Source organism: Anoplopoma fimbria, chromosome 17 (genome assembly GCF_027596085.1).
Source record: "Anoplopoma fimbria isolate UVic2021 breed Golden Eagle Sablefish chromosome 17, Afim_UVic_2022, whole genome shotgun sequence".
Classification (NCBI taxonomy): domain Eukaryota; kingdom Metazoa; phylum Chordata; class Actinopteri; order Perciformes; family Anoplopomatidae; genus Anoplopoma; species Anoplopoma fimbria.
This window is the reverse complement of record NC_072465.1, coordinates 15,581,187-15,604,474: the sequence shown is the minus strand read 5'-3', so window position 1 is coordinate 15,604,474 and position 23,288 is coordinate 15,581,187. Positions and strand designations below refer to the sequence as shown.

Below are 23,288 nucleotides of genomic sequence, written 5' to 3'. Positions count from 1 at the left end.
ATTGTGGAACAGAAATAAGCCACTATTATATCAAAACATAAATCTTAGTTTGTATCTATTGCAGCCCTTTGAAAAGCACTTTTTGCCATATTTAGTACAAGTTATTGCGAGCTCCATTGAAAATATTTCTTATTCACTAAAACAAAGTCCTTATCAATTGGTATAATCCGGATTTTGAGACTTGCTGAGTATTTTTTTAAATTATTCTCAATCATATTTAGCCTATGAAAACATTTTATTGATTGCTTTCATTCAAACTGTTTTGACATAAATTAGATGATCGTACAGCATGATGACAGCAGACCATCACGTATACAGACAGTGTTTGCTGCTGAACTGGAAGTCCCTCCCCGGAAAAAGCATGGGGAAGATCTCGCAGGAAGGCGACACTGCTTGGCTACCAGCAGCTGATGATACATGTATTACTGCTGAGGATGAGGTTTGTTTCTGCCTCTGTATTGTGAAATCCTGCGCGGAAGAATGGAGGGGCGGCTGGATGACGCTCATCACACCGATCTGTCGAGGTGAGACTATAAATCAAACAGGGAAGTGGATGTTTTCGCCGCGTGCTCCACAAGTAACATAATGTGGATGAGTATCGCGTGATAAAGCGTTCAGAATCCAGGTTGATGTTTCCACAGTAGCGCGTTTGAGTGGGGATTTCAGTCTATGTGGCAGAAAAACAATTCATGATGAGTTTAATTTGCTCGGATGCTGCACCGTTTAACATACAACCCTCCTCCTCCTCCTCCTCCTCTTCTTCCTCCTCCTCCCGCCTCCAACTCCTCAAAGAGACTTTTGAAAACTTGGGCGTGTCTTTTAGGATGCATTTCCTCCATGTATGTGTTAAGATTAAGATGATTTGATGTGTCTATGAAATGAATTGTGGAAGTATGAAAGGACAAAACCAGAAGAGGAAACAGTTGAGGGTGGTTCCTGACAGCAGTTCATTTATGGCTGCATCAACAAAAAAGAAAAAAAAAGCAGATAAAATCAAGCTGTGGTTTGGTCTGTGGAAGATGAAAGATCAACAGGTGTAGTCTGTTAAAGGCTCACATCTCCCACACTGTGAAATCAGTTCAGGTCATCTACTATCAGACCAACTGGGGGCGACACAGATCTTAAGCAATTAAATCAGAGTAAACTAAAAGCTTCAGTCTCATGGTTATGATTATATTTATGTAGCCTTTTCACATCACAAAGACAAATAATATTTAAGTTCAGTAGTACTAACAAAGCAGTGACTTTTGTTGACAATTTACAAAATGATTAATGATAAAACAATTCAAGGGAAACGCTCAACATTGTCCGCAATTCTTTATTATCAATATAGATCAACCTATTTACTATATAAACATACTATGAGTTGTGACAACATTAACCTTTATTATTATTATTATTATTATTATTATTATTATTATTATTATTATTATTATTATTATTTCCTGACATTTTTAACTTTCTTGAGACCAGACATTATGCCAGTTTGGGTATGTGTTAAGGCTGTGTAGGGGGTCTGGTATTGACACAATGAACCTTTTGTCTGTAACCATGACAATCCAAGCACCAAGTAGTGAAGTGCCGACCCTCCTCATGCTTGTGTCATAGTTTTACATATACATACTCATTTTGAAAAATGATGAGTTAATTGTTTTGAATATTTTTTTAAAGGCTCTTATGTAATTCTTATATAATTTAACATGCTGCATGGCTAATGTTGCAATGGGGTTTTATAATAGTACGGGAGAATTGGGTCAGCTGGATCACCTTTCCTCCAATCAGAAACAACTGAGTGCCCCCTCACTTACTGCACTTGAACATCATGGTAAAGCCATGGTCCATATTTTCATTATCAATTAATCTGCGGTATATTTCCTCAGTTACTCGCCCGGAAGACCTATTGTTCTTCAAGTGTTTTTTTTTCTTATTATTCTTATTCTTATTCTTATTCTCGTAAATTTGGCACATGAGGCAGTCATGGCAAAAATAGCTGTCTGATAAGGGCCCCACCTTAATGGAACAGGGCCCTATTTAATGTTATTAATTACACCTGTGTTTACCCTGCAATGACATGTCAGAAGGGCTTCAGTGAAAAGGGCCTATGTGGAGGTCATACTGAATGTATGGCCTCCACACGGCTCTCAACATGGAGACGGCTGAGACGGTGGCTATCAGCTAACGGTGCCAACAGCACAAACCGTACAAACAACAGCAACAGTTCTGACAGAGCTAACAGTGTTTACTCAAGGACCGGAGGTTGGGCGTGTTGTGTTTAGGATTCGTCAGACACCAGAGAGAAACAGTTGAGTTAAAGTCAAAACGCTTTATTGCAAGCTTAGTGAGAGTATTACATTTCCGGCATTTATACGTGCACGGTCCTAATTATGGATGTCTAACAGAGTTAGAGTACCAAAGTAAAAAAGGCGCTTAACACACGGTGCGCAGCGGATTTCATAGGTTCTCCTTTAGGGAGCCTATTGGTCAAATATTAAAGTAGCAGGCGGTGCTTGTTTTAGCTATAAGCGGCCTGGTTGGAGCTCTGGGCATATCCGCCCACACTGGCTCACGTCCCATTGGTTGCTGTCATCTTTCAGTGTGTGTGTATGTTGTCGAGTGCACATGTGCGAATCTGGTGTGGACGGGTTTTATTGGGCAATCTGTTCTATCTCCTTATCTTTATTATTTGTCTGTCTTCTACAGAGAGGGTATTTTCCTCGTAAAGTACGACTTTGCCTACTCCTTAAGCCAGGTGGTTGTTTCATCTTGTGTGTGTGTCAGGCCCTCCCTGGCCTGGTGTGACTGATTCATCATTGGTGTGTAGACGCGGGGATGCTCCCACGCCGTTTCTGACCTTTTGCAGCACCTTTCCACTCTTTCTGAGTGCCTGAGCTTACGTGTAATAAAGTAAAACGTGCTTGTTAAGACAGCTGTCATGGTTACTTTATGTTTGTTAATACAACTGTCATGGCTATCCTATATCACTAATAAGGTGAAGTGTGTTGTTTAACACTGCTGTAATAAGGTGAAGTGTGTTGGTTAATACTGCTGTAATAAGGTGAAGTGTGTTGGTTAATACTGCTGTCATGATTATTTTATATTACAGGCGCTCTATGGGTTGGGACAAAGTTAACAGTGGTAGTCGCCATAACTGCACAGAGAAAAGCAGCGGCCATTAGCTAGCAAGTGGGGCCCAACTGAGGGAATTGAATGCAATAAAATGCATGTACCGCACAGCTTTGTATACAAAGCACAGAGAACTCTGATTACAAAACAGGTAGACATTAGTCCACTATATCACTACAATGTCAATTGTCTTCTATAGTAATGCTTTGAATATCGAATTTAGCTTGAAATATCAAACTTGTTAGTGAAAAAGTTGCCTATTTACTCATCAGATACAGCAACAGTATCATTCATTTGGAGTCATGTTCTCGGCCAACTAATGATCATAAGTTCAACATTTCTCTCTTTTAGCTGTTTTTGGTCTCCACCAACTCCTGAAGGAAATATCTGTCTCTTTAGCTGCTAAATACTCAAATATGTTCTCCTGCTAACAATTGTCACTCGCTGTTAACCATTAAAAGCCAAGATGAGCTTCTCTGTGACCTCACTAGAAGTGACCCTTTGTCACATTGTGGAAACATAATATATTCTCCTGTTATAACTAAACTAAATTGGTGAGCATGTTGGCCCCACAGCTCTCTTTTTGATCTGAGTCCTGCTGCAAGCAAGCAAGTAAGCTGAAGCTAAAGCTGCAAAGTGAGCTGTTGATTCACAGTGTAATTTGCAGTAGCTGACAGTATTAACAACCGTCTCACATAACTGGGAGCCATTCCATCCAATGTTAAAGTGATTTTAACTAATTAAACATTAAGAAAACCTGCCCTCATAATGTATTTACCTCCTCATTTTATTTTGAAAATCTATGAAATATATTCTACCCTTGCAACAACAAAGAAAAGTGAAATTATGTTTAGTTTTTTTCTCTCCTTATATGTCTAGGGGCTATTGAAGTTTTACTCGGGCCTCTCTTTGTTGTGCAGTTGAATAGCAGTGGTCCGGAGGGTTGTGAATGTGAGCAGTGAGAGTAGTGGAGGTGGTGGTGGAGATGGAGGAGGAGGAGGAGGTGGAGGGGTGTGAATCTTAAACCCTGTGTGTTAATCCTGCTGTCCTCAATCTCTGCCTGTCTGTACCGGAGGAGGCGACAGGACGGGTTATACGCTCTGCTCCTCTGCGGCCAAACTTTATCGGCAGCATCGGCAACAAACAACTGCAGCCTTTGAAACTGTGACTTCTTCTTTATATCGCACCTGCTGCTGCAAAGCAAACGACGACGCTTCAGTTGTGAAGACGTCGGAGTTAATCCTGCTCGCTGGAGGATTTTTTTTTTTTTTTTTTTTTTTTTTTTTTTTAAATATCTGCTGCGATGAGCGCTGCAGAAAACCCAGACACCGACTCCAACAAACTGGAGTCTGTGATACAGGTGAGGTGCACCGGTCCTTCCTCCACCACCCCCACCCCCCCCCATCGCTCATCAAACCCACACCGCTGTGTGATGTGACAAATAGTCTAAAGCTGCTGGTTTATATGAGTGTTTGTGCTGATGTTTCATTTTTTCATTTTTGATGTGACTGCTGTGACCCCCCAACCTCGTTTTGTGGCACTTTTCAAACACATCACCATCGTCATCTTTCACATATTATTTATTATTTAATTGTGATTATATGGATATTCTAAACTTGCTGGGTAATATTTTTTTGTGTCTCCTGACTTGTTTTCTCTCTAAATGATGTAAAATGTCTGTGTTTTGTACATCAGAGGCTGGAAGAGAGTGTTTTGTCTGAGGAGAAGAGGCTGACCATCCGGGGCCCTTCGCCAGACGCCCCCCCTACATGTCTACCAGCACGAGTGCGAGAGATTGTCACAAAGAACCTCACCGATACCTGTGAGTCTCCTCAATCTGCTCTCCTGTCATATCAAATTTACGATTTTACACTTATTTTTTGATGAACTGTGTCCCTGTCTGTCCTCTGTCTCCACAGCCGGGGCCATGTCCTCGGTCATGTCCCTCCAGGAGGAGAACCGGGTCCTGCAGGGAGAGCTGGCGAGGCTAGAGGACCTGCTGGCACACAGCAGAGCCGACCGAGACGAGCTCGCCATCAAGTACGGTGCCATTAGTGAAAGGGTGAGACCCCAGCACTGCAACAACCGGCACTGATAGTAAAATGAGCAGAATAGGAACATTAAGTTGAGAATTGGATGAGAGATACTAGATGTGTCTGTGATTTACACTTTCCAGTCAAGTATCTGACTGACTGACACTCACTCTCACTCTTTGTACAAAAAATTCAAATCCCAGGACTTTCAAAATCCGCAAGGTGACATGAAGCTAAAGGGAATGCTGTGGCTCTTTTCAGTTTCCCATTTCTGTATTTTTTTTTTCTTGGTCTCTCTTTGTCTGGGATTTGCTGGTCTCCCAGGTGATGGGGACAGGAATGAACTGAAGTGGAATGTTGCCATGGCGTCTGTCACCATGGGCGACTGTAAACAGGGGCTTCAGTGGGAACGAGACAAGGTGTAGTGTTGGGTGGGCGGTATGTGACTGCAGACCACATTAGGCTACATTATTTTCTTACTTTTCTTTTATCTCGCCGCGTACGTGGGCGCCACACATCTTGTTTTTGGGTTTAACGTTACTAAACATGCAGTTCTGCATCCAGAAAATTTAGATGAAGTTCTTTCAGAGAAACAATGTCCTTTATAAATCTATTAGTTACTCTAAACCAATATTACACTTCTGTCTTTCATGCTCTTTACTAGTCTGCTCTCACTCCTTCTAAGTGGTTTCAGACCTTTATTCTCTTTACTAATCAACTTATTTGATTTATTGTTATTAAAGTTGGCCCCCACACTTAGATGCAGCAATTTTTTTCTGCTTCATAAATCATAAATACTTATGTTTTTTAAGAAGCTGCTTATTATACCTGTAGTCATAATTAGTAGTTCAAATTGAATAACAGTTAAAAATACTAAGGGCTAAAACTATGATGAAAACAATATAGTATTAAGTGTAAGTCTTTGATCACTGACTGCTTTTTAATTAATTATTAATACACATACTACACTTGAGTGTTAAGCATTACCAACATTCACAGCATCGTGTGCAGCTGAGGGGGAAATCATGCTATTTCTAACATATATTATATATATATCATATATTAAAAGAACACTGTTTTGCCATTAATTCCTTAATATTTTTGGTAAGACATTCTTATAGAGCTTTATAGACTGAAAAGACTGAGTTAGGGTCTTCAAGGTCCTTTGTAAACATGATTTTACTGAAATATAACAGGTTTGGGATTATGTTAAATATCATGGGAGAAGTTAAGGTAATTTCTATTGAAAATGGTACGCTTTAATTTATAATTACACATAATTGTTGCATAAATAGAACACTGTCTTGGAGCATCAGTTACTGAAGGAATAACCATGTATTGCCCTAAGTATCTATACTATTAAGTTTGATCATAAAACTCTAAAAACAGCTACTAAATGCACCTTGTGGTGAGATAGTTTTGCCAACTGCTGTTTCCAAGATCAAGAATGAATGTCCAATCTCAAATATAAAACCAACATGGATGATAAGCCCTCTAAAGGGCTCAGAAAACCTGAAATTTCAAAAAATTCATGACAACGTGGAAAATCCTTTTGATGAGGAAGATTGTATGATATGAGAGAACGCTCCAGAACAGCTACTAAAGGACCTTTTGGTGAGATTGTTTGTTTTCTGTGTCCAATGAATGAACTATCAATCTCAAATACTAAGTATGTTGTGATTTACAGTTCATGTTGATATTTTAAACGCAGCATTGTGTAGATCCGTAAAATAACTTTACCCCCTGCCTCTTTTATTTAAACCTACAGCTGGAGCAGGCGCTGCGTTTTGAGACGGGGGACGGGGATCACAATTCTTTGGAGTCACGCAGCCTGGCCCAGCAAAATGTGGACTTACGGCGGCGGCTGGACGAGGAGCAGGCGGCCTACAAGCGTAAACTTACTGCGTACCAGGAGGGTCAGCAGAGGCAGGCGCAGCTCGTGCAGAAGTTGCAGGCCAAGGTATGTTTGTTTTGCTGTCTTTAGTTAAGATGTGGCTGTCGGGGTTGTTACAGGTCAGTAATAGTCTCCTTGCTTCTACAGGTACTTCAGTACAAAAAGAGGTGCGGGGATCTAGAGCAGATGGTGCAGGAGCGTTCCTCAGAGCTGGACAAACACAGGCTGAATGTGAGTGGCGATTATTTACTTTGACTCCAAGAAAGACAGCAGCAACTTTCCGCAAATAACATTTAAACTATCAACTATCTTCTTATCCAGAGTCCTGGTGAATCATCAAATGGTCGCCATCAAGACGAATCAAGCAGCAACCTGGAGGACGCTTTAATCCGTCTGGAGGAAGAGCAACAGAGGTGACTGATCCTTCATGAGACATGTAGCCTGGCTCTTGAACACCTCAGAGTATAATAGACTTTACCCGACTTGCTCTGTCGACATTATTTGTTTTTCCCTTGTGTGTTTTTCAGGAGCAGCAGTTTGTCTGCGGTGAACGCCATGCTGAGAGAGCAGCTTGAGCAGGCCGGTTTGGCCAATGAGGCTCTCAGCCAGGACATCCGCAGGCTCACTGCCGACTGGACAAAAGCCAGGGAGGAGCTGGAACAAAAGGAGTCTGACTGGAGGAGAGAAGAGGAGGTGGGAGAGGGATGCTTACAAAACAATAAAACATTCATAAATCGAGAAAAAAAGTGAAGATAATTTACAATTTGTTTCTGTCCCCTTTCAGTCCTTCCACAGTTACTTCAGTACTGAGCACAGTCGACTGCTGATGCTGTGGCGGCAAGTGGTCGGGTTTCGGAGGCATGTCTGTGAACTGAAGAGCGCCACTGAAAGGTCAACAAAGAGTGAACTGTTTGCCACATTTCCTGTGTACTGATTTAAATAATTAATGGTGCTAACACTTTCCGTCTGTGTCAATCTCTCTCCAATCTCAGGGACTTGTCAGATATGCGTAACGAGCTGGCTCGGGGGTCCCACTCTGCTCAGGTGTCTTGTGCAGGTCTGTCTGCCACCCTGCTCACCCGGGAGGGAGGAGCCTCTCTGGCCCTGGAGCGGGAGAAAGCTCTGGGGGTTCAGCTGGAGCAGCAACTGAGAGAACGAGTGGCAGAGACGATGAATCTTCAGAACAGAACAGACGCAGAGAGAAGTGAGCTCAACGTCAGGTCAGCGACTTTGTTCAGCTCTCTTACAGGTTTGGTATTAATTAAACAACATTAGTATGAATCAACATTTGTCCTTTTTTTGTGTTGACTTTCAGGTTGTCAGAGTCAGTTCGAGAGGCTGAGAGGCTCAAGGGCCAAATTGAGGAGAGAGACAGAGAAATGGCGGCACTGATGAGAAGGCTTGAGGTGAGAGGCCAGTCATTTTGTTCTTATTGTCCAAAATAAAAACAATGAGTCGTACTGTTTCACTGGCTGACATGTACCTTCAATAACATGAACACACACTGAATCGCATATACTGCCATGCTGTTGTAAACAGTCACTATTCCCCCAAATGGGTATCAATCCACGGCTGAAAGTAGTTTCTTGTGTTTGAGTAACATTGGCAAAAGATTAAGTGGCCAGCTGTTTTATGCCTTAATTAAGCATGAAACTTTATGATATGGACCTGTTTTTATGGGTTTACGGAAGTCCTCAGTAGGAACAAATTGGCCTTTTGTGTACAGTAGAGCCACAGAACTGGAAAACAGAGAGAGAGAGACAGATTAATACACTGTTGCTTTTGGTCTTTTTAATGATTTTCTGACAATATGAAAATAAAGAAAAATGGCAACTTTATCCTTTTATGGCTATAATGCTTTTTCAGTTGGTTACTTTAATACACATTTGCGTAACTATCAAACTACGTAGTGCTGATCCAATATGAGTAAAGATTTAGTAAATGCAATGCCTATTTCTATAATTCATAATTTATTAGGCAGTTTAGCTGTAAAGGGATAAAGTTTGAAATCCGGCAGCCAACAGGTGAAATCCCAGCGCTACCCATCGACTGAGGAAATTTTCTAAGGCAGTGGAACCTGATTACTTTACAGATTATCTATTTCATGTATTACTGTCAGGATATAGGGACAGTTTGAGCAAACATAACAACATTTTTTATTAGTAACCAACTGTAGCTTTAATCTTCCTGTGCTTCATTTTGTCTTCTTTCAGGAGCAGAGTGGTAACGACGAGACTGACATGCAGGTGATGAGAGCTCACACCGAGACGCTGTTAGACACCATGCGGGACATCGCTCAGGTAAACATTTACACATATGCACACTGTTTTTAGATCACAAAGATGGGAGGGCCTCATTTACATTTTCTCTTGTAGACGGTTTTGTCTGATGGAGAGTCGTCATCGGAGGCAGACCAGGACAACTCTGCGGCTCCGCTGCTGGCGTTGATCCGTGGCTGCTCCCCTCACCGCTCCTCCTCATCTCCTCGCAGGTCCTCCTCCCCCTCTCGGCCATCCTCGCTGGCTCCTCTTTCTGAGGCGGCGTTGTCAGCTCTTCGCTCTGCAGTCACTAACAAGACGCTCCATCTGCAGGTGACATATCAAATCATACGTTTCATTTCATTACAGTTACTGTTTCAGGAAGAAAGCACAATGCTGATTTTGTAATAACTTTTTACTTATTTTAGATAATAATCACAAAGAGAGGGTTTGTCACAAAGTAACAGCAGTCCACTTTAAGGTTTAAAGCTTCCACAGCCATAATGAGAACAACTGTCTACTCATTAGCAGATTTAAAGGGCCAAACAGTGGTTTATAGTTTTGGTCTTACTTTCCCAGATATAAGAATTCTGCCTCCATCCAAATATAGAGGCAGTTATTAGAATTTCTTGGTTGGAACTTGGTAAAGAAATAACATTTAAAAAAGCTTTGTTGGCAGAAAGCTCAGATGGATATCTCAAAATCTGGGCAAATAAAACCAAAAGTATCTGCATGGATAGATTCCAGTAAAGGTACGTGACCCCACTTATGTTGTGTTTCTAGGACGTGCGAGGGCGTCTGCTCTCGGCCCAGTCTTCGGTTCAACAGTTACGCAAGCAGCTATCAGAGACTGATTTGGCCAAAAGAGATGCAGAACAGCGAAACCAAGCTCTGCAGAGAGAGAGGGATGCTGGTCAGAGAGAGAGGGAGACCACACAGAGAGAAAAGGACCGCCTGAAGCAGGAGAGAGACACGCTGGCCAGGTTCACAGACACTTAAATCACCTTTTACAGTCTGCTTCTAATCCCTAAATCTTTAAGTGTATGTGACCGTCACTGTTCTCCCTCACACTTTGTGAACATCGCAGTGAGAAGGTGAGCTTGGAGAAAAACTTGCATGCCGTGCAGAGCAGCAACCACATCCTGCAGATGGACTGTGAGAAGCTTCAGCTGATCGTCGCATCCACTCAGCGAGAGCAAGATCACGAGAGGGAGGAGAAGGAGGCCGCCACTCAGGAGAGAGAGCGGGCGAAGGCGGAGACTCAGAGGATGTAAGTCGGCTAATTGATCATGATTAAGTGAATGCGATGTGGACGCTAATCCACAAAGTGTCTGTGCAGCCAACACACAGTGCATATGCTCACATGAAGCCATTCATAAGGTCTGTATTAGCTTCTCATACAGAGAGATCCTCTTTATTTACAAACCCCTCCTGACCTCCTTTACCAACACCAAACATGGGTGAACAGATATGATGCTAGTTCACCATAGCATAGCTGATACCTTTACACCACGAAAAGAAGCCAGCTGACTCAGATCACTGACCCAAAGTACCTCTATGTATGTATATGGCTTACAATGCTTATGCCTTCTGCTGTTTGTCTTATTTTCAAGCATTCACTGTATTTCACCTTTTACTAGATCCTTAGGACTCAAAAAGTGCCCACTATAATTCCCCTACAAAGCCTCTCATTAACAGTCCTAAAATGTATTGTTATAGTACCTAATGCTTATTGTTTTGCTGCAGACAAAAGCAGTGGGATCAGAGTGAGAGTCGAGCCTCTGCTCAGCGAGGAGAGCTGTCTGCAGTGAAGGAGACTCACCAGCAGGGGGAGATTGAGCGGCAGCTGCTGGAGCGAGAAAAAGCCCAACTTACTGAAGCACTTACTCGGGTAAGAAATAGTAAACTTGTGCTCATTTAACTTTTGGCCGATTTGATATTCTGTGTTCTCATTTTGTGTGTGACCCTTGTTTCCTCTCAAGGCTGAGGGCAGTAACGCAGAGCTCTCTCTGCTGCTCAACAAGCTGCAGTCTGAGGATGCAGCTCTCAGGGACTCTCTGGCCAAGATGGGAAGCATGAACGAGGGACTGGCCCAGGACAAAACTGATCTTAACAATTACATTCTCCAGGTAAGATCATTACAGGTGTGTATTTGACCTCTAAAACAGTTCAGTGTGCTTGAAATGGAGTAGTTCATAAGATGTGCCGTAAGGGTTTTTAGGTGTTTCAAATGACCCATTTCATTGATGGAGCAAAGGCATGGCTTCACAGCTCCTTTGGCTGTATAACACTACATCCCTTATCTGTATTCATCCATTCCCAATTTGCCAGTCTTGTAGTCTAGATGCAACGAACAGGGATAAGGGCGCATTCATGACGTTGCCCTTGGTTACACACACAAAAAGAAAGAAAAGCAGTTTTGTGAAGAACGATGACAGAGGTCTAAAGTGAACTGTATTAATGTGAACGTCTCAGCTTCCTCTCCGAGTCTCACCCTTTACTCTCTCTCTCTCTCAGCTGGAGGAAGAAAAGGCCGTCCTGCAGGCCCAAAAACGGGAGGTTGAGCAGGAGAAGTTGACCATCAGAGATGAGCTGGTCCGGTTGGAGCAGGACCGGCTGGAGCTGGACTCAGCCCGCATCACGCTGCACCAGTCACTGCAGGACGCCGAGCTAAGCCAGGCGGGGATGGAGACAGAGCTCCAGAGTCTCAAGGCTGAGAGATTTAAGCTGCGGGAGAAAGTCACACAGGTACATAACAGATTATATTACATCACGAGAAAGCTATGGGCGATGCACTTAGGTAGGTGGCATGACCTTATTTAGAGATACTTCTTGTACTGATACAATGGCACTTTATAGATGATTAGTTGGCTAAAACATCAATGGAAACTGTCCATAAGATATTTTCCACAGCATGATTTTTTATTTCTTTGTTTGATTATTTGGCACTCGGGTTAAAATTTTTTGGCTTTTGTTGACAGCTTTGTGGCGAGGTGACGTCTCTGGGATCAGAGCTGAGTCTTGCCAGAGGGGAGGGCCAGAGGAACGAGGTGGCCTTAGAGGAAGCCGGCCGCGGTCGGGGAGAACTGGCCCGAGACAAAGCAGCCCTGGTGGTCCAGCTGACGGCGTCGGAGAGAGAAAACACTGTGCTGTCAGAGGAACTAACTGCTTTCAGGTGTGTGTTGTTTCTCAATGACACATGCATTTTCACATGAGTGAATGTATGTGTAACTTGTGTTTGTAACCGCGCAGGTCTGAGCGTGAGTCGCTGGAAACCAGTCTGTTTGAGGTGCAGCAGCAGCTTGTTCAGGTGGAGTCTCGTAGGGAGCAGCTGGAGACGGAGAACCAAAACCTCAGAGTCCGCTGTGAGACTGCAACAGGTGAGTGACAGTATGTAGAAGAAAAAATAGTGTTGAAAATTAGACAAACATATGCCTCTTATAGAGCTAAAGTAATAATGATTGGCATAATGGGCAAGACAGTTGTTCAGTGATATAACAGAATAAGAACCTAATGGTCGAGTCCTGTGTTTCCCTCACGTGGATTCTTTCCTGGATGTGATTTCCAGCTGAACTGAGGCGCGTACGCTCGGATGGGGAGAATGTTTTGGCCCAGGCTCAGAGAGAGAAACAGGCGCTGACTCAGACTCTAAATGCTGCACAGCTGGAGGTCCAGCAGGCTTTACGCAAGGCCATCTCTGAACATCAGGAGGAGGTGGAGAGGCTGGTCTCAGAAAAGGTCAGAAGGTTCAGTGGTTCAGTGTTACTCAATGCACTGCTTGGCCAACTGCTCTTTAATCCATGTTTGTGCTCTTGGCTGCTCTGTTTCACAGGAAGTCGTGCGTCACAGCCTGCTGATGGAGCATGAGGGCACTCTGAGGAGGCTCCGGCAGGAGGCGGAGGATCAGCTCTGCAGGGCAGAAAGAGAAAAGGAAGAGCTGCAGGATGAACTGAGGAGTCTCCAGCATGACAGAGATCAGAGTCTGCTGCAGGCTGAGACGGAGAAACAACAGGTCTGATCTGAGTTCAAGCCTCTGAGAAACTGTGAAAAAAATCCCCCTTGTCCTCTCTGTCACGGTTCTTTGTTTGATACGCTATACAGTCAGTGTGGCTCAGCTCCGGTACATCTATTGGAAGTTCCTCCCCTTTGTTAACCAGACCTTTCCTCTCTTCCCAGGCCCTTTCTCTGAAGGAGGCAGAGAAAACTGTTTTGACTGACAGGGTGTCCACACTGCAGGCCGAGCTGTCAGCTACAGCCCTGGAGGCCGAGCGAATGTCGAGAGAAGCAGCTCATTACAAAGAGCAGGAGCAGGTGAAGTGACTTCCTGTCTGTTGTTGAATTATCTTCTGTCTTCTCTAACACAACCACATAAAGAAGATTACTGAAGTGACTTTTTAGTTACTTTTTGCTCTTACACAGATCAGAATTGGGGCTCTGACCAGCGAGCTGCTGGAGCTTCGCTCTCAGCTGGAAGATGTAGCTTGTGTTCATGAAAGGGAACTCCACAGTCTACGAGAGACTTGTACTGATCTGAAGACGCGTGCTGATGTTGCTCTCAAAGAGGTAGATGATGCTTTACAAGTGGTAATATGAGAGTGATACAGTATAAACCAGAGACCACATACCTTAACCAATGCTGATGCTGTGGCGGCAAGTGGTCGGGTTTCGGAGGCATGTCTGTGAACTGAAGAGCGCCACTGAAAGGTCAACAAAGAGTGAACTGTTTGCCACATTTCCTGTGTACTGATTTAAATAACGAATGAATTAATACCTTAAAATAAGTTATTTAAATAAAAATACCACAAAAAAATGTGAATCTCTGTCTTGGATTTCTGCTAAAACATACATTACATTACATTACATTACAGTCATTTAGTGATTGCATTACAGTCATGTAGTGATTGCCGAGTTAAGTGATAAACGTTTGCAAATCTTGGTGGTTAATAAAGTTTGGATGATGTCACTTTTCCCCTGTGGCAACGAGGCCAAACCTTCCACCAAATGTTAGTGAAAAATGTGTTGAGATGTCCCGTGAACAAGCAAATAGAAAACAGAACTTTCTAATGGGTCTCTTGAGATGATTCACCACATTTTGATTGTTCGGTTACATCACCTTGTACCACAAATTACTTTTGCCTTCCAGCTGGACCAGTGCAGAGCTTCTCTCTCAGCCTACGAGAAGAGTCGAGATCAGCTGAGGCGGGACTTGTTGGACAGTGAGCGACGTCTCAACCAAACACAGGACGCAGCGGAAAACAACAGAAGAGAAGTGACGGAGCTCCGACGCAGCCTCGCTGACGTCACCAAGGAGAGGGACACTGTGGGCCAGTCGAATACTCAGCTGAGAGAAACTCTACGAAGTGCAGAAACGGAGAGAATCAGGTAAACACTTCAACTAAGTGGGAAACTAGGCACTTTTGGATATGCCATGTTCATAGTAAAATGTTTGTGTGTTGGGTCGTCAGTGTGAAAAGACAGTGTGAGGAGAAGGAACAGAGGCTGGCTGTGCTGGAGGAGAATCTGTCATCTAATCAGAAGGAGGTGACGGAGCTGCGGAGCTGCCTTAGAGAAGTTGAACGGTCACGACTTGAAGCTCGACGGGAACTCCAGGAGCTCCGCAGACAGGTCAGACCGCTTCCTTCACACCTCTGAGACATTTACAAAGAAGCTTGTTGTCAAACTTCACATTCGTGACTGTGTTGTGATTTGTGTGCTTTTCTGGACTCCAGCTGAAGGTTGTTGATGGAGAGAAGGAGCAGAGAGGGAGGGAGGTGGCAGAGCTGCAGACTCGCCTGTCACTGGAGGAGCAAAGAGAGGAAGAGAGGGGGAAAGACGTTTTCACCCTCAAACAGAAGTTAACTGAGGCTGAAACAGCGCGAGACTCCTTCAAGAAAGAAGTGAGGTGGAGGAGAGTGAGAAGACATTGTTGTTTTACGTTCTGTCTTCACTGTGTCACAATTTCTCATCCTTTGGTTTTTCAATGTAGCTTTCTGTGACTCAAAAGCGCCTGCTGGAGTCAGAGTCCGGGTGGCGAGGCTGCGAGAGAGAACTGACCGCTCAGCTGCAGGAGGCGCGTGGCTGCGAGAAGAAGCTGCAGGATGAAGCCAAGAACGTGGCCCTGCGCGCTCAGGCGGCTCAGGACTCTGCCGCTCTGTCCAGCCTGCAGCTGAGCGAGGCCCAGGGCCGACTGGCCGCCACGGAGGCGGAGCTAACCCGGGCTGATGCCGGGAGGAGGGACCTGGAGTTTCGCCTGAGCAGCCTTCAGTCGGCACTGACCCGAACCCTGGGCATCGGAGCAGGCGGCAGGGGAGGCAGGGGGAGGAGCCCGGTGGGGAGCTCCACATCACCAGGAACTATGTCACGCCACCACAGCAGCTCCCCACTGCGCTCCTCGCTGTCGCCTCCTAAAGGTAAGAATGAGACATGCAGCTTTAACTCTGCAGCACAGAAATTAGAAATGTATTAAGGCATTGAATATGGCTCGGTAAAAAAGCAAAACATTTTCAGGACTGTCTCAAAGAAGAATCCTTGTAGCTGCTTAAAGTCTCCTTGAGATAATAATATAATGTGATCCCTCCTACCCACCTTTAGATGCCCCAATATATAAAAAATATTGATTTGAACAAGGTGGATACAACTCTTTATATTTCATTTTTACAGAATTTCGAGGAAGCACGCCTGACAATACTTTAGGCTCAGTGTCTCCTGAGAGGGGGGACACACCGCTGCCTCTCCCTCAGTCAGAGCTGGACCCCGACACACTGCGAAGTGATCTGAGAGACTTCCTCCTGGAGCTGCGTGAGGCACAGAGAGAGAGGGTAACAGAGCTGCTCGCCATGAGAAAAATACAAAGTAATATATTGTATAATAATTCAGGGATATTTTTATGTTTGTATGGTTCAAGTCTTTGTTTATTGCTGATTTTGAAGGATGATGTTCGATGCCAGCTGGGGGCCCTGCAGCGGGAGCTGTCGGAGCTGTCGGGGGAACGGGACTCTGCTGTGATTCGTCTCACTCACCTGGAAAACACCCTACAGGAATACCAAGAAGGTAAAATAGTTGACATTTGTCCATGCAGATTCAGAAGAAAAGCCCTTAACCAAAAGACAAAATGATCACAAATTCCATTTTTGTTGTGTGTTTGTGTGTGTGATTACAGGGAAGCGTGGAGTGGACGAGCGTCTCACCACCACTCAGATTTTGCTCCAGCAGCAGGAGGAGGTGGTGAGGAGAGGAGACAGAGAGAGGAGAGCTCTCAGCGACAGGATGAAGGATTTAGAGCGAGCGCTGCAGACCTCTGAAACGGATAAAAAACATACCCAGGTACACACACGTCTGTGTACTCATGTGGATGTATATAGACTTCATGTATTTGTACTGTGACCTGCACAGCAGTGACCACTGATTTGCCATCATTGCCATATGGCAGCACTCCACAGTAGGGCAATAAGTAATAACAACAGATGCCACACACCTAGTGTCACACCTCTTTTGTTTTCCAATGTCAGCTCTCCATATGGCTGCTTTCAATGCCAGCACCTTTCAAAATAATTCACCGGAAGGAGGAGCAGGAACATGAAGTGAGAGAGAGGAAAAAAACAGCACAAAGCATTGATTGAGAAAACTGTGTGTGTCTGTGTGTTTGTCTGTGTGTGTGCGCGCACTTGTGTGTGTGGGTGCATATAAAAGACACTTGTACGTGTCGCATTTTTTAAAAATCTCATGAGGATTTCTGAAGAGACGAGTAAAGTTGGAGCTCAGATACAGCTGTGGATCATCTGTGTGTGCTTAGTGTCTGTTTGGCCTAACAGTGTTTCTGTGCATCTGTGCGTGCCTCTGTAATCCGGATCTAAACACATCTCTCCATTATCCCACAAGGAATTTAGCTCTACAAACTGGTGGAGCTAAAATCATCTCTGTCCTCCCTCCATCTCTACAGGATCAGTTAAATAAGCAGCGTGCTGCTGAGATGCGTCTGGAGGCGGAGAAGAGGCGTCTGCGGGAGGCGCTGGAGGCAGCTGAAGCCCGGGCCACCAGGGTGGAGCTGGGGAGGCGCAGTCTGGAGGGGGAGCTGCAGAGACTCAAACTGAGTCTGGGAGACCGTGAGGCTGACAGCCAGGCCTCCCAGGAGCGCCATGACTCTCTACTAAAACAGGTAGAGTAGGCTCATACACATATTCTCATATCCCTGAGTGCTTAACCTGATTATTCTAACATTGAAGTATGATCTCTTTTATATCATATAACAGGTCATTGTGGAAATACTGTATTTTATGGGTGTGTTATTTACTTATAATTTCCCAATAATAAACCTTTTCATAGAAAGTTTCCAACAAAGAACTGTGTGAGAAGCTAATTATGGGGAACAAGTCATTGGTACGTTTCTATTAAATTGCTAGTGTAACCTACATAGTTACAGTATTTAGTCAGTGGACAGAAAACATGCAGCAATGTGAAATATGAATAATTGTGTTTGCAATAATAAATGAGTGAATTAATATTTACTTTAAATAGAGAAGTTCTTTCAAGGAAGAGGACCGAGAGTCTACAGTCGGCACGCTAACATGCTAATACTTATGTTGTTTAGCATTTACTAATTAGCAGTGAACATAAAGTTCTCTGCTCTTTGTTGGTTGGATTATACATACATTTGATTTCCTACAAACTGCAGGTGGCAGAAGGAGAAGCCCGTGTGTCTCTGCTCCAGAGAGAGGTGGAGCGGCTGAGCCAGGCTCTCCTCAAAGCTCAGGAAGGTGAGTCTTTACTCAAAGAGAAGACCTCCTCCTTCAAAAAGAGCCTGCATGAGGCGGCGGCCACTCACAGCAGCACGCAGAGTTGTCTGACCGCTCTAAAGAAGACGCTGAGTGTAGCCGAACAGGACAAAAGGCTTCTACAGGTGAGTGAGACAGAAGGTTAAAAAAAAAAAAAAAAAAGGCCTCTGTCAACACGGTTGAAGCCCTGACAGTGATGTGATAATTATTCTGTACCAATAAGGAACGAATGGATGAAGCCCGGGCGTCAATAGTGGAGGGGAAAAGGAACGTGGTCACTCTCACTGAGCGCGTGCAAAGCTTGCAGAGTGAGCTGGACCAGAGCGAGCTGAAACGAGAGGAAGTGGAGGCTGAGCTCAAAAACACTCAGGAGGTGAGTAAGATAGATAATACGTGTGTCGTCACACATCTGCCCTCATCAAGTTTTTGGAAAAAGTAATTGTACCAACAAAATTTACTCTGCAGAAGAAAAAGTATCCCAGTACATTTGCACATTAAGGCTCTCTATGTGGCTGCTTCTCGTTCTTCTCTAGAGTCATGTCTCTGTATCTGATCTCTGTCTTACATCCGTCAGGCTCTGCGTCAGCGCTTAGCCAATGCCACAGAGGCTCAGCGCAGCGCCCAGTCAGCTCAGGCAGAGCGGGCCGCTGTAGAGGAGCGACTGCGGGGGCTTCAGCGAGCGGTAGCCATGCTTGAGACTGAGAAAAAAGATGCTGAGAGACAGGCTGTGAGGCTGGAGAAAGACAAAGATGCACTGAGGAATACACTGGATAAGGTCAGCACTGAAGCTTGTGCAAGATAAATGTTTCTTTGTGAATTTAAAGTTCATGGGCTCTATGGACACACGTTCAGAAGGTGCAAAAAACGTAGTGACCCCGGTAGGTCACAGTGAGCAACACTATGTCACAAAGTACCAGAGTCATAAAGGGAACATGACACACAGATTTGATCTATGAAGTGTCTTTGTCTGAATTGGTATCACTTATTCTTTCGTCAAATAATATATATATATAGGGAATTTTGATATTTTACCCAAGACAGAGACAAAACAAGAATTTTTGCTTCTCCTGTTCCTCATCTGAGCTCACCCCTCCTATTTTGTATCGTATGTTAAGGTCCAATTTCTCCACAAAAATAATAATTTTCACATGCATCTTTGAAAACAAGACTCTACAGCCACGCAGGCGACTCTTTGGGGATGTGACTTTTTTTCTAAGGGATCTCACGCCTTCTTATTGCTTACATTAATCTTTTATCAGGTTGAACGTCAGAAGTTGAAGACTGAAGAAGGCAGCATGCGGCTGTCTGCAGAGAAAAGCCGCTTGGATCGCTCCTTGAACACCACAGAACAGGAGCTGCAGGAAGCACAGCAACAGATACTGATGCTGCAGGTGGGGAGGAGGCGCTGATCAAACCTGTAGATTCATCAGAAATCATACTTGCTTTTCAATGCAGCACACAGTGCTGTGATAAGAACCTGTAAGAAGCTTAACCAAACTGCTGTTAGCAGAGCGAATGCTGGCGACACAACTCGCTACTTGAAGGTGCTTACACCTTCGAGTGTGACTAAGCAGCCGTGAGTACTTCAGGTTTCGCTGAAGGTCAAAGCCAAACACGTGCTTTAACGGGTGCTTACACCTTTGACTAGGTGACTAGGACTTGACTGCCCTCCACTGAAGAAAATTCTTAGTCGACTAACACTCATACAATTTCTTTGACTTCTTCTTGATTGGATGATTTAATTCACACATCTGTATAGCTGCGTTCCTCCACAAATAATCACAATTGATCAGCACGTAATATTTTTGGGGAATAAGACCTTCAGCAAGAAAAAGCATAAAAAAACTACTAATCAACAAAGAAATCTGAGATGACTTAGACCAAAATGACTGATTAGTCAACTAATGGACTAATGGACTCTGGACTCTGGAATGGACTCTTTCATTTGATATAAAACCAAACCACCTCCACTTAAAAGAGGGTTTACATTGTGTGAAACTCTGCGCCGACTTGAGTTACGAGGGATTTCATCTGAAGTAGTTTCATGAGAAAAACATCACATTTTGTTCAGTAAATGTCACAGTAGAAGGCTAGCTTGGGTCTTACAGTTGCATTGGAAAGATTAAGTGACTTCATAACTCACAGGACAGTCAGGCTGGACTTTGTTACTGCGTATAAATAGTTTGTTCAACCCTCCTAGATATTCATTAGATTACACCTGAAACTTTGGAAGGCCCCGTGAATGTCAAATGAGGTCAGTTTAACTTAGAATTAACCTTCAGCTCTGGACACATCTGCTTCTTGTTAAGCATCACAAATGAGCATTCGAGAGTTGTTTTTCTGTTCTTCTTTATCTCTGAACATCATTGTTGTAAGTGCTTCTCTCCAAAGACAAAAGGTTAGACCAAATCCCTTATATATTTCTGTGATGCTTCATTTTTCTAAACAACAGTCATAACACATGTTTTTGTATTTACCACAAACAAGCTATAAACAAGCAAATAAATAAAGCTACATTGAGCTTCCTTAGAGTTTTGAAAGTGTCATTAAAGTTGTTCATTTCAGACTGGTTTTATATCTCAGACAAATGATAATTTCTCCTAATTTAGTCAAACATTTCCCAGGATGCAGTATTGTTCATCGACTAACGCAGTAATTCACAAACCCTCGGGCATTTGTTATAAGCTCCTAGGGAACCTATTTGATTTGGCAAAAAAAAGTTGAAAGTTATAAAACTTTGAAGCTATATTTGTAAGTACTTTGCTGCAACTTCCTTGATAGCTCCTTGTCACACTATAGCAGTGGTTCTCAAATGGGGGTACGTGTACCCCTGGGGGTACGTGAAGGCACTCCAGGGGGTACGTGAGATTTTTAAAAAATATATTTAAAATTAGCATCCATTCAAAAATCCTTTAAAAATTGTTATTTAATAAATATTCAATAAAATATAAGTGTAAGTTCATAAACTGAATTTAATGCAACAATGCAATTGTCAGTGTTGACAGTTTAATAAATCAGACACTGATGGCAGAGCGCTTAGTATTACATCTTTTTTTCCAACCAAAAATGCTTTGCGCTGGCTAGGGGGTACTTGGCTGAAAAAAGGTTGAGAACCACTGCACTATAGGATTCAGATTTTGAACATAAGTTTGTCATTAGAGTGTGAGGTAATCAATCTATGGTGTGAACAAAAGTTGAAACCCCTGAACTAGAGCTTAAAGTAAAAATAAAGAAGTGGAGAATGTGCATGTTTTTGTCATTTAACCTTGAAACTAAAAGCATGATAGAGGTTTCTCTGCCGGGGGCCATCCACCATTTGTTAGAGGACCTTCTCCAGACCAATAAAGATCACAGGTGTTAGTTGTCTCATAAATGTGAACAACAACAGATTTGTGATGTTTACAACATTTGTTCAGCCTCTCGTTTCATGTAGATGGTCTACGTTGCCAAAAATATTTCCTTGAGAAGCTCTCAAAGGATTTTCCATAAATAAATGTCCTGAACAGTATCAAACTGTTGCTGTTCTCCTGGAGGATCATCTTTACAACACATTTTTTGTTAAAGCTATTTAGCAAGCTTCAAATACAATTTTCTTTGTATGACCTCTAAAATATTCCATGTTGGTGGAAGACTCCATAATGTCTTTTATGGCTGCATTTACATTCTTCCAGAAAGGCTTAGTTAAGTGCATTTCCAGAAAACATAAGTATGGTTTTCCTCCAGGTCCCCACAATGCGTTTAAACTTGGTTGTTATGTGGTTAGCTGTCGGTTTTTTATCTCGGGTTTTAGGAAGAACCGAACCAAAGTCTCGGTTTCCTGGCAGACTTTCCTTTTTGTTAACATTTTGTTCTCTCCCTCCTGTGTGCGTTTGTACGCGTTTGTATCTCTGTGTGTGTCTGTGTATGTATGTGTGTTTTGAGTAGACTCAGCTGGCTGAGACGGAGCAGTCCCACAGTCTGTGTGAGAGTTTGGTGAGGCAGCGTGACGAGGCCAAGCGGGAGGCGGAGGGACTGAGGAACAGCTTCAGGGACGTGGAGCGAACGCTGGGGACCAGAGAGCGAGCTCACCGACACAGAGTCAAAGGCCTGGAGGAGCAGGTACACACACAGGTCATGGTGTAGATAAGGTTTTGCAAAAGTCCGTCTCAGATTGATGAGGTGAATGAGCTGGTTAAGAGTGTAATAAAATGCACTTTTGTCCCCCACTTTATCACTGCAGGTGTCTACCCTGAAGGAGCAGCTGCAACAAGAAATGAAAAGGCGCCAACCTTCTCTTCCTTCCTCCTTATTGTCAGCAGGAAAGTGAGACGCAGCTTAAAACCAAAAGCACCAGCACACCACGTCTGATCTGGGGAAAATCCACTCAAAATCAATGTCTGAAACCAATATTTTCTCACTAAAACATTCCTAAAAGCATTTATACTCTAACTCCAGTGTTTTAAGAATATGATTGTTTTACTTTGTGTTACTGAAATGAACATGGTGTTTTATTGAACACTCAACCTGCACCACACACTCAGCCAACGACAGGCGAGGGAACGGAGCGACGTAATCCAGCAGCTGTGCTGAAAATGCCAGCAGCCCGCTGATTACTGGCAACCATCTGGACGTGATCCGTGCCCGACATCTTCCCAAACTTCCTTCTCTTATTCAAGAAGAAAAACCCAAATCACTGCAAGGATTCTCCTCCAGATAGAATCTGGATTTAGTGCAGGAATGAAAATCTGCAAGTTTTGCAGTTTGGCCTTGAATCCTGCACATTTATATGAACAGTTAAAGACACTAAGAGAAGGAGACGAAGGACTTCACTGTTTGCGAATGCCAGGAAACAGACGGATTGAGCATAATGAAGGAGCTGCACTGTATTTTCTCTCAGAGCAGACACAGATTTTACTGATTATGTGTTATATAGTTTTGTAACTGAAAAGGGGGGCCACTGCAGTATGATGGTATTCTCACAGTATGTTTTTTATAGTTAATATTAGTTTTACTAGTTGTATATACTTTGTACTTGCTGTGTAAAGGAAGACAGACTGTTGATTAATAACAGCAATATGACTTGTATGGACAATACACATGGAAGCCACATGTCTGCAAGAGAATAAACTCACTTTGTGAATCATAAATCATGTCTTTCATAAATACCTTTCAGCACACTGAGCTGCACGTTTGACTCAATCACACACTGATAAACTGTAGTAAAAAAGAA

At 43.4% G+C, this 23,288-nt stretch overlaps 1 protein-coding gene across 2 annotated transcripts; it reads left to right on the top strand.

Annotated features, from left to right (window-relative positions):
- The first annotated feature begins 474 nt into the window (after nt 1–474).
- On the top strand, nt 475–23,180 carry LOC129105449 (rootletin-like). 2 transcript variants are annotated; one of them, XM_054616479.1, is made up of 37 exons: nt 475–524; nt 4,819–4,945; nt 5,043–5,185; nt 6,925–7,116; nt 7,198–7,281; nt 7,372–7,463; nt 7,578–7,743; nt 7,835–7,941; nt 8,043–8,270; nt 8,366–8,456; nt 9,264–9,350; nt 9,426–9,641; nt 10,092–10,291; nt 10,396–10,578; nt 11,055–11,199; nt 11,291–11,437; nt 11,826–12,056; nt 12,290–12,483; nt 12,561–12,688; nt 12,877–13,046; nt 13,141–13,320; nt 13,485–13,619; nt 13,728–13,871; nt 14,452–14,690; nt 14,774–14,933; nt 15,038–15,205; nt 15,295–15,718; nt 15,969–16,126; nt 16,238–16,358; nt 16,468–16,631; nt 17,248–17,463; nt 17,980–18,204; nt 18,303–18,452; nt 18,654–18,854; nt 19,339–19,470; nt 22,004–22,177; nt 22,299–23,180. In XM_054616479.1, the coding sequence occupies exons 3-37, from the start codon at nt 5,051–5,053 to the stop codon at nt 22,383–22,385; spliced, it is 5,874 nt and encodes a 1,957-aa protein (XP_054472454.1). In that variant the 5' UTR covers nt 475–524; nt 4,819–4,945; nt 5,043–5,050; the 3' UTR covers nt 22,386–23,180. The 2 variants fall into 2 exon arrangements, with proteins under 2 accessions (XP_054472454.1, XP_054472453.1); XM_054616478.1 differs by lacking the exon at nt 475–524 and adding an exon at nt 4,427–4,483.
- Nucleotides 23,181–23,288: the final 108 nt, after the last annotated feature.